This window comes from Phaethon aethereus, assembly GCF_964289735.1.
Source record: "Phaethon aethereus genome assembly, chromosome: 29".
In the NCBI taxonomy this organism is placed as follows: Eukaryota; Metazoa; Chordata; class Aves; order Phaethontiformes; family Phaethontidae; genus Phaethon; species Phaethon aethereus.
Genome location: NC_138605.1, coordinates 3,243,571 through 3,254,319, shown reverse-complemented (window position 1 = coordinate 3,254,319; position 10,749 = coordinate 3,243,571). Strand labels below are relative to the sequence as shown.

Genomic DNA, 10,749 nt, shown 5'->3' with positions numbered 1-10,749 from the left:
CTCTTGTCCCCTGGGCTGGCAGGGAGCTGGGAGCCAGGGAGGAGGAGCACAGCATATCCTTCAGACTCCTAGCAAATTGAGGCATGCCCAGCTTGTGTTCCTGGTTGCTGCTTACCAGCCTCTCAGGGCTAAGCAGAAATACAGGTTTTAAAGGGAGGAGGAGGATGGGGATTGCGTCTTGAGGATCACAAAATGAGAAACTGTTTTTCCCTGTCTTGGTTCCCTGCATGCCAGCAACTACGATCTTGCCAGGGCTCGGGGGAGAACAGGGCAGCACTCCCGGCTGCTGCTGGATGCGTTTCTCACCGTGCGTTGACCCCTCCAGAGGAAACTCGACCCTCGGGCTTTGCGCTGCAGTAGATGATCAGGATCTGTTCACTCTGGCCAGCCAAGCAGAATCGAAAGCAAACGCATTCCTGGAAGAGCCAGGCTTGGCTCGTCCTGGGGCCTGGCCTCTGTCCGCTGTGGTTCCTCCCCAGGGTGGCATGTGGGGCTCTGCCGGGGCTGCCTGGGACAGCAAGTCTCCTGGCTCCCGGGGGAAGCAGAGCACCCCAGGGCTGCACTGCTGCCGCCGGCCCTGGGTGTGCCCCTGCTCCCCAGTGGGACGGCTCGGGGCGCGGACGGAGCCGTGCTGGTGGCCGGCCAGGCGCAGGCCGCGCCGCGGCTGTTTTGCGCTCGCTGCGATGTTGCCCTAGTGACGCTGGCTTCCTTCCCGCGCATGGTTTCTCAGAGTCTCCGGCAGCTCCACCTCCGCCTCGGCTCTTGCTGCGCGGCCAAGACCTGTGGGGAACGCGCTGCCCGTGAGGACACGTGACGTGACTCCCTGCTCGGCTGTTTGCTTTCGGGGACGGGAAGCCAGCCCTGGGCGGACGGGCTGGCCGGGGCCCCAGAGGTGCCCTGGCCCCACGGCTGGGCCGTGAGTGGCTGGTGCCCGCACCCCACCGCAGGACCTGGCTTCTGCGCCGGCTGGGTCTGGGGGAGCCGGCAGTGAGGTGCGTCTGGGCCGGGCGGCACAGTGACCCCCCTCGCCTGCTGGGCCCCGAGGGCCACCTGGAGGGGACGAGGCTGCCAGCGGGGGCTGGCGGGTGTGAGCGTGGCGGGCAGCGAGCAGGGAGGGAGGGAGGGAGCTGTCGGGAAGAGGCATGGCGTGGGCAGGATGGAGCCGGCAGGCTGCAGGCACCGCTGGGGGGCCGGGGAGGGACTGTTGGGGTTGCAACACCCGGCTTGCGGGGTGGCAGGGAACCTGTGGTCCAGGCTGGGCCGTGACCCCCCAGCCCAGGCCTTTCTTGTGGAGTTTCCCATCTGGCGCCTCGTTCCAGTCCTCCTCTTGCTCTCCCTGAGCTCTAGAGCCGCCCATTTTGGGGGGGGCTGGGGGCATGCTTGAGGAAGGCGCCTTCCTCGGGCGGCTGGGGAGACCTTGGGGAGCAGCCAGGCTGCCTCACTGAGACCACCCCAGCAGAGCAGTCTCACCAGGCTCTGGGGTTTCACGCTCTTCCTGCTCCCGGTGGCTCCCCCATCTCTCCTGTGCCAAGGCCAGCAGCACTTGCCTGTCCCTCCCCGTGTCCTTGTGCATCACCCCTGGCAGGAGGAGCAGGGATTCCCCGGAGATGTGGGAAACTGAGGTACAAGTGGGCTGCCTGCCTGCCCAGGATTGCCCAAGAGGCTGATCCTGGATCCGGTTTCCTGCTCCTCCCTCTCCCCAGCAGCCCCGACCTGTTAAGCAGCAGGTTCGGACAGCGGAGGGATGGGCTGCAGCCATCGCCCACTCTCCCAGAGGAGCTGTCAGCACTCGCTCCCCGCCAGAGCTGGGCTGGGGGCTCTGGGTGACACAGCTGCCCTGCTCCCCCCTCATGTCCCCTCTCCTGTTTCTCCGCAGGTGAGTGTTCCCAAGATGTCTCTCTGGAGCATCATCTCCCACATGCCGCCAGAGGAGTTCAGTGGCCTCTTCGCAGAGTTTCCCCGCAGCCTGCGCTGTCTCCTGGCTGACTGGCTGGAGAACCAGCCCTGGTAAGTCCCTGTGGGGCTCTGCCCCGGCGCAGCTCCCCACGCACCCGTGATCAGCCTGGGCAGTGTCAAGGGCTGGCTGCCCTGGGGGGCTGAGCCGAGCCGGGGGGGGGGGCCAGCCCAGGCAATGCCTGACCGTCAGGTCTGAATGCACGGGCAGAGGCACATGCTGGTGACGGGCCCCATCCACGGCGCCAGACGAGGTGGGTGAGGAGGCCAGGGTCTGCATGGGGCATCTGGTCGGGAGCAAAAGGAGACAGGGCCGGAGGCAAGACCGTAGTGTCGGTCTGAGAGGCCCATCCAGGAGATGGGGCTGCAGGCAGGGCCAGGGGCAGAGGCAGGCATGCCTGGGAAAGACCTCAGGGCCCAAAAGTGGACACAAATGGAGCTCCTGGACCTGTGGGCAGAGAGCGCAGCCATCCTGGTGAGGCTGGTCAGGGTCTGTTAGTGCCCGTGGGGTCTAGACTGCTGCGACTCTGTGTTTGCAGCAGCAGCAGCCATGGGTGCAGCCTGGCCAGAGTTTCCTTTTTGTGCCTAGGAAATAGTAACAGCAGTGATTGATTATCCCTGCTACAGGCTCACCTGGGCTTTCCAAGGAGCTTCTCCTTTGCGCGGTGTGATGACCAGGACGCAGGCAGGAAAGCCTGCCCGGCACATCCTCCTGCCTTGCAGGGTCACGGCCATGCTGGATGCCATGGCTCCTCCATGGCCAGAGGAGCAGTACACAAGGCCGTGTTGTGGTGGTGCGCGAGGGGGGCTGGTCCCTGGCTCTGGGACCCATGGCATGCAGCTCAGGCTGAAGTGCAGTGGTGGGGGTCATGCTGCAGGGATGAGGCATGGTAGAGGTGGGTGGGTGGGTGTGCAGCAGCTGGGTGTACATGTGAGAGAGGTTTTGGGAGGTCATGTCCCCTCTGGGGAACCGCTTTATCCCACTCGGAGTGCAGTTCAGCCTCGTTCATGGAGCAAATTTCCCCTAAAACCCAGCCAGCGCTGGGTAACGCACCAGGACAGCAGGAAGGCAGATATCCCCTTCCTCTCTGGAGCGAGCGTGGGGTTTGGGGTTGCACAGGGAGTGGGTGGAGGATTCATGCCCATCCACCCTTTCCCCTCCTCCAGGGAGTTCATCAATGGCTCAGACACCTTCTGCACCAGCGTGGCCAGTGGGATGCTCTCAGCCATGCTGGAGAAGCTCCGCAGCGCTGCTGGCAGTGACGGGCAGCAGTGCCACATCCTCCAGCAAGTCAATGGCATCGAGGTGCGCAGGGGTTGGGCGCGGGGACCCTTGGAGCCGTGTTGTGGTGGGATCGCGGCTGCCCAGGAAGATTTGATCATTTTATGCTTTGGATTTGCCGGTTCAAGCACGGCTCAGAGGGGCCGATGCCGTGAGCCAGTCCCCGCTTTGACACCTGTTTCAAGGCCAGCGCCATATGTGAACAACGAGCTTGTGTGGACTCAGCAACTGGGGTTTTTAGGGCACTTCAGGGGGATGGAGGGGGTTTGTTTGCGTCCCGGGGCTGACCCCCAGCTCGCTGCAGCCCTCGGGCTGTCACAGCCACAGTCACAGTTCTCCTCGACTCCCTGCCCCCCTGCTAGGCTTTCCAGCTCCCCCTCGCTGCCACGGTTCTGCAGCCCCGAGGGAGCTGCCCCCATGGCCACGTCCTCCCAGACCCCATGCTGGCCCCTGGCCCCATGGGGAGCCTCCCGAGTGCATTGGCCCCCCATGGCCCACAGCTCTACTCGCCCCCAGCTGCCAGCACCCAGCTGGCTGCCTCGCCAGATGTTCCCCATTTTCTGCTTGAGCGTTTGATTTCTTCTTCCTCCATGCCGTGTGTTGTGTTTCCTCCTGCCGTGTGTGCATGTGTGTGCTGAGTTTCTCTTTCTGGGCTGTTTTTCTTTATCAAAGTCTGTCTGAATTGCTCTCTGTCTCTCTTCTACCCTCTGTGATTGCAGGTTTAAGCCCTGTACTCTCTCTAGTGTCAGCGAAGCTCTGAGCATAAGGGCGGAGTGGTGCTCACTCCCAGAGCCCCGTTCTGGTTGAAAGCCCCGCTTTTTTGGTAACAGACATTTTTTAATGTGCAACATTTGGGAAGGGGTCAGCTTTAGTCACGACTTCTGGGGAACAGGGTAACTTTCCAAAACAAGACTGTTGCTTGCTTTTTGAAATCGTTGTAGGAAAATGCACAGATGCTTCAGCTTAGCTTTTTTTAATTTAAAATGCTCAAGAGCCACCCTCCCATGTTCCCTCCTCGTACTGTCCTTCATCCCGTAACAGCAAACCCTCATTTCTCCCGAGCTCCCTGCTACTTCCGAGCCCAACCAGGAGGCAGGGGCTGTTCTCCGCAGAGGGGAGGGGAAGCACTGGCTGTTGGTACTGCTGCACGGGCGGTGGGAGCTGGGTGCTCTCTCACAAGATGTGTAAACGCAGGGCCGGGGAAGCAGCTGGGGAGAGACCAAACCTGGGCCTTTTGTCCCCTGAACCCCAGGGCTGGCAGGGTTTGCTCTGGCAAAGCCCTCGTGCTGGCCCGGGGCTGCCAGTGCTGCATCAGGGCGGGGGCCTGGGGGGTCGGCCGCAGAGCTGCCTCCCAGCCAGCACGGGAATCTGTCAAGCACGCCGTCCGGCAGTTCGCCATTGCGCTCTGCTGCTCTTTTGGGAAGTAGCTAATTTGGGAAATGCGCAAAGGCCGGAGGAGCTGGCACAGGGCGCAGGGAGCCAGAGCCAGCAGGGAAATTCCTCTCCCTGTTTTTGGTGGAAAGCATTGATCCACCCGGGCCAGGGCAGCTGGGAGAATCTTCACTAGGCGTCAGGCTGGTAGGTCTCAAGGAGATGCTTGCAGAAATAGAGAATTTGCTTTGGTTTGATTTTTTTTTTTTTTTTAAATTCAAGTTGATTCGGTGGGATTTTTTTTATGCACAGCATAAAGTGGTTTTAAAGCTGGAAATTAGCTCTGTCAAAACAGCAGCAAGTTATGGTCTGTCCTGCTCTTTGGGTCATGAAACACCAGAGTCTGACTTAGCACCATTCATTGTGGGAAGGGGGCCCGAAACATGTGAATGGGGTGAGGGGGGGCCGGGGCTGGGGTGCATGCATCCTGCCCTGCTGACACCATGGGCTTGGCTCCCCTGCAGAACACCTACCGTCAGGACCCGCTGCGGCTGGTGGCTGTCCTGAAAGCGATCCTGGAGGGCGAGAAGGCTGCTGTGCTCAAGAGGGTGCGTGGTCCCTGCCCTCCTCCCGGGGCACCCCGAGGCACGGGGCCGGCTCTGGGCCCTGCTCACCCCGCTCTGCTCTGCCGCAGGACCACCACCTGCCCCTCAGCTTCCATCGGCGGCAGGAGGAGCTGAAGTTCAGCCTGGGGCTGCAGCGGCTGCAGCACCGCGTGCGTGAGATCCAGGCGCTGCGGGATGGCCCCGCAGGTGAGGGGCCGGGGCACGATGGGTCCCTGCTCAGTGTGGGTCTGCCGTGGGGCACAGCAAAGGCAGCGTGCCCCCCTGGGGTGCCGGGCAGTGCAATGCAGACGTGCCACCGCTGTCCTTCCTCCACAGCCTCTCTGCAGCAGAACGTGCGGGACCCGCAGCTGAAGACAGAAGCGAAAGCCCCAGAGAGCGTGAGTGGGGATCTGGCGCACCAGGGGAGACCTGGCAGCCTTGCCTGCCGGGGAGAGGGCAAACAAGCTGTGGGGCAGGGAGGCAGTGCAGGGCTGAGGGTTTAGGTGCCCTGGGGGGATGATGTAGGGCTGTGGGTCTCTGCCAGGGGGACTGCGCAGTGCAGAGCCCCATGGCTGGTGCTGCCCCACAGGAGCTGCCCACCCTGATCCTGGAGGCCATGAAAGAGCTGGAGGCAGCCAAGCAGCAGGTACTGAAGAGGATCCAAATCTGGAAGAGGCAACAGCAGCTGGCAGGGAACGGGGCCCTTTTTGAGGAGAACCTAGCTCCCCTGCAGAAGAGGTGAGGTGGCATGGGGTAGCGATGGGGGACCCAGAGCAACCCTCCTGCTCCCTCTGCTCCCGAGCCCACTGGCCTGAGGATCGCTGGGAGAGTGGTGGTCTGGCTCTGCTTTGGCTGAGGGTGCCCCTTTCCCCATGGTTCCCTTGGCAGATGTGAGAGCCTGGTCGAGGTTTACTTCCAGCTGCACCAGCAGGTGATGGCGGCGAGCACAGAGCTGGGGGCTGAGCTGCTGCCCCGGCTCCTGGAGCGGTTCAGCGAGGTGTTATCCAGCCTGGTCAAGAGGTAACGGGCCGGGCGGCCGTGGTGGCAGAGGGGCAACATTGGTCTGGAGAGGTTGGTGGCAGAGCTGGCAGGGGTGTTGTGCTGGGCACCATTGTCTCCTCTTGTCCCCAGCTCCTTCCTGGTGGAGAAGCAGCCCCCGCAGGTGCTGAAGACCCAGACCAAGTTCCAGGCGAGTGTCCGGTTCCTGATGGGCCCCCAGCTACTGAAGGCATCAGCCAAGCCCTACATGGTGCGGGCCGACATGGTGACAGAGAAGCAGGCACGGGAACTGGCGCTCAGCGCCTACAGCAGTGTTCTCAGGTGAGCGGCCAGATGGCCACCACAGGGGTGAGGGGGCTGCCATGCCTCCACCGTGCCTTTGACCCCCTCCTCTGCCCAGTGAGAGCACAGGGGAGATCATGCATAACGTGGTGGCCTTGGAGACCAACCCCACCAGTGGGACCTGCTGTGCCAACTTCAAGAACGTGGTGAGTGCCACCAGCGAGGGGCCATACGGGGGCTGCGGGACAGGCTGGGGGCTCTGCTGGGGTGCTGGGAGGCCCTGAGGCACCTCTGCCTGAGGCCCTGATGGCAGAGCCATCCAGGAGAGTGGGCTGGGGGGCCCCAAGGCTGGTGCTTCTCTGGGGGTGACGCTCAGCTCTCCCCTCCCCAGTTGCTGAAGAAGATCAAGCGCTGTGAGCGGAAGGGGTCAGAGTCAGTGACGGAGGAGAAGTGTGCCGTCCTGTTCAGCACCACTGTGACCCTGACCCCCAGCAACTTCTCTGTCCACCTCCAGGTACCGGCCCCGCTCCTGCTGAGCCTTCCCCTGCGGGACACATGGGCCCTGTCCCAGGCTGCTCCGTGCAGAGCCCCATACCAGGCTGGGAGGATCCCAGGGCAGCCAGCCCCACTTCACTCAGGGTGACCTCTGGGCTGAGGGGGGGCCGCTTTCTGCCCCCAGGTCCTGTCTCTGCCCATCGTGGTCATCGTCCATGGGAACCAGGACAATAATGCCAAAGCAACCGTGCTGTGGGATAACGCCTTCTCCGAGATTGTGAGTGCCACGAGCTGGAGGGAGAGGCTGCAGGGCGAGGGAAGGAGCTGCCGGGACACTGGGATTGGGTCCAGCTCTGGCATGGGAACAGCAGGCAGGCTGGAGCAGGAACACTGACACGCAGGTGGGATGCAGCGGACTGGACAGGGCGGCGGGTGAGCCGCTGTCCTGCCCTGCCACAGGACCGGCTGCCCTTCGTGGTGGCTGAGCGGGTGCCCTGGGAGAAGATGTGTGATACACTGAACCTGAAGTTCATGGCGGAGGTGCAGACCACCAAGGGGCTTCTCAAGGAGCACTACTTCTTCCTGGCCCAGAAGATCTTTAACGACCACAGCGCCAGCCTTGAGGACTTCCAGAGCCGCAGCGTCTCCTGGGCCCAGTTCAACAAGGTTACTGGGAGGGCTAGCCAGGGTGGGCAGGGGCCAGCATGGCCCTGGGGAGCCTCACACCCTCTCTCTGCCCCAGGAGATCCTGCCTGGTCGGGGATTCACCTTCTGGCAGTGGTTTGATGGAGTGCTCGACCTCACCAAGAGATGCCTGAAAAGTTACTGGTCAGACAGGTAGGTGTCCAGGGGCCTAGCGGGTTTTCACAGCTGCTCTGGGGCCAGGCCTGAGGAGTCCTGGTCCCACCCTTCCTTCTGCCCTGGCACTGGCTCACTCTCCCATCTGTCCGTCCCTCTAGGCTCATCATCGGCTTCATCAGCAAGCAGTACGTCTGCAAGCTCCTGAGCATGGAGCCTGACGGCACCTTCCTGCTCCGCTTCAGCGACTCAGAGATCGGGGGTGTCACTATTGCTCATGTCATCCGGGGCAAGGATGGTGAGATGGGGGGACAGGGGCTGCTCTCTGCTGTGAAGGGGAGGCATCATCATGGCCTGGGGATGTCTGGCATGATAGAGTCCAGGTGATGGAGCCCTGTGCCGTGTTTGCCCTCAGGCTCCAGCCAGGTGGAGAACATCCAGCCCTTCTCTGCCAAGGACTTGTCCATCCGATCCCTCGGTGACCGCATCCGTGACCTAGGGCAGCTCCGCAACCTCTACCCCAACACCCCCAAGGACCAGGCATTCGGCAGTCACTACAACAGTGAGTGGGTGGGAGTGGAGATGGGCCCTGGGCTTCACACCTGCCTCCCCAGCAATGCTGTGGGGAGAAGTGGGGAAGTTTGGGAGGGAAGAGGGGTTTGATATCTGGTCCTTCTGGCCCCAGAGCTTGCAGGGTTGGCCGGTGCTGGCAAAGAGGGCTGGCATGGCACGGCCCTGTGCTGGGGTGGTGGTTCATGGATGCTTCTCCTCCCTGAACAGAAGAGCAGACAGGCAAGGACGGCCGGGGCTATGTCTCCACTGCCATCAAGATGACGGTGGAAAGCGAAAGGTGGGTGTGCGTGCGAGGCCGTGGCCATGCAGGTGGTGTGTGCACAGGCACTGCAGGGCCACGCTGCACCGGGCCAGGGCTTGTACAGACCTGACTGGGCCAGCCTGAGCATCGCTGCTGGGCAGGGGGATTTCTGACCATGGGAGAAGGGGCTGTGTTTGTGAGCGAGGAATCCCCTGTGGGTATCCCGACCTGCAGCAGAGCATGTCCGCAAGAGCACCGCCCTCTCCATGAGCGAGCGCTGACTTGTGCGTGTGCCTCTTTGGAGGCTGGACCTTGCAGTGTGCGAGTCCTGCCTGCGCTGATGGAGATGATGCACTTTTGCAGGGACCAGCAGCCCCAGAGCGCTGCAGGGGGCCCCCCCGAGGCCCCCCAGGTTCAGATGTTCAGCCTGCCCATGCTGCAGCCTGAGCTGCATGCGGAGAGCCTGCAGTCGGTGCTCAGTCCCATCTGGTGAGTGCCTGGCTCTGTGCCCAGCCGTGCCCTGCCCCGCGCTCTGCCGGGCACGTGGGGTGGAGGGCGCCGAGGTAGAGAACACCCTCAGATGCTAACCCCTCCACGTCTGCACTTGCAGCCCCCCTGCTCCCTTCTGCCCCCAGCCTGTCCCCACAGGCTACCCCACGGGTGAGAGCAACATCAACATGATGGTCTCCGACAACCTCGGGTCCTCCTTCCCCAGGTAGGAGCAGTGCTGGTTCAGGGTGGGCCCCCACTGCCCCCAGGCATGGCTAGGTGGTGTTTCCCCCACCTCTTACTGCTCCTCCCCGCAGCACATCACCGATGCCTTCGCCATCCCTGGTCATGGACCCAGTGCTGCCCCGCTGCCAGGACCCCCCTCCTGCCTTCAGGAACCCCTTGTAAGACCTGGCATGCCACCAGAGAAGGACACATTGCCCTGCCCCCCCTTCTCTGGACCGTGCCGCGGCCCTGGGGTGGGCAGACCTGGAGGGACCTTCCCCAGCTGCCCCATGCTCTTCACTACTGGTGCTCCCTACAAGGACACCCCTCCCAGTCCCCCCAAAGCAAGTGCTTGCCCTCTGTGCCTTGGGGCGGGCAAGCACCCTGGGGCCAGGGAGGTACCCCATGGCCTACGTCAGCCCCCCCGTTCCTTGTCCTCCAGGCCCTTCATGCCCAACCAGTACATGGTGGGGGAGGCCTCACAGCTGCTGCCTGGGGGCCCCTCGCCAGAGCCACGGGATGAGGAGATGCATGAGCTGCCCCCGTTCAGATCAATGGTGGACCCACCGCTGCAGAGCTCCCCAAGGTGGTAAGCATGGGGTGTCAGCCGGGGGGCCGGCGGGGGCTGCCCTGAGTCACCCTGCCGCTTCTCTCCCCAGGATGCTGCCCAGCATGGACCTGCCCCCCGACTCGGACTTCGACCCCTTCCTGCAGATGTCCCTGGAGCCCCCTGCGCTGTGCCCCCCCTTCACACCCTGCCTGCAGGGCAGCGGCTACCCCGGCCCCGGTGCCTCTTGCTGGGGCCTGGGGGAGTCTCGGTGGGACGACAGCGTCCGGCCAGGGCACGCGTGAGGAGGCTGCGGCGCTGCCGGGGGGAACGTCGGACTGGCCGCCCCCACGGCCTTGCCTGGGTTCCTGGACTTGATACGACTTGTGCTGGGGTGGAAACTCTGGCAGGGGAGGGGGGGATTTTCCGGGGGGGGTAAGCACTTTGGGTAACACCCTGCCACCCCCCCTTGCGTATACGCTGCACTTCGGAGTACGGAGCCGCCGCCTGCCCCCGCCGTCGCTGGGGTCCGCGGGCCCGGGAGGCGGCGGCCGAGGGGGCGCGGGGGTGCCCGCAGCCGCACGCGGTGCCCGCAGCCCACGCCACCGGCATGAGTCAGCCGCGGGGGCGGGAGGCGGCAGCGGGGAACGCGCTGGGGCGGAGGGGCCAGCCTGGTGCGTGGCGGGGCCCTGCCCTGCGCGGGCCGCGAGCCCCTGGGCCCCCCTGCGCTGGCCTGGGGACGGGGCCGGCCCCCTCGCGCACCCCCCCACGGTCAGCACTTGCTTTGGGGGTTGTGAGCTGCGCCCCCAGCCTGGCGTGGGGCTGCGGCTGGGGGCGGGAGCCTGGGGGCAGGAGATAAGCCATAAAATAAAGTTTTATTCCAAAATAA

General features: G+C 63.7%; 1 protein-coding gene across 1 annotated transcript; it reads left to right on the top strand.

Annotated features, from left to right (window-relative positions):
- Positions 1–1,891: 1,891 nt before the first annotated feature.
- Positions 1,892–10,165, top strand: STAT6 (signal transducer and activator of transcription 6; the record flags this gene model as incomplete). The annotated part of the gene is made up of 21 exons (XM_082011964.1): positions 1,892–2,007; positions 3,121–3,259; positions 5,131–5,214; positions 5,301–5,418; positions 5,548–5,609; positions 5,801–5,949; positions 6,100–6,231; positions 6,343–6,531; positions 6,611–6,698; positions 6,884–7,006; positions 7,172–7,264; positions 7,447–7,653; positions 7,730–7,824; positions 7,947–8,083; positions 8,201–8,347; positions 8,566–8,635; positions 8,963–9,088; positions 9,210–9,314; positions 9,406–9,492; positions 9,756–9,902; positions 9,973–10,165. The coding sequence occupies 21 exons, from the start codon at positions 1,892–1,894 to the stop codon at positions 10,163–10,165; spliced, it is 2,607 nt and encodes an 868-aa protein (XP_081868090.1).
- Positions 10,166–10,749: the final 584 nt, after the last annotated feature.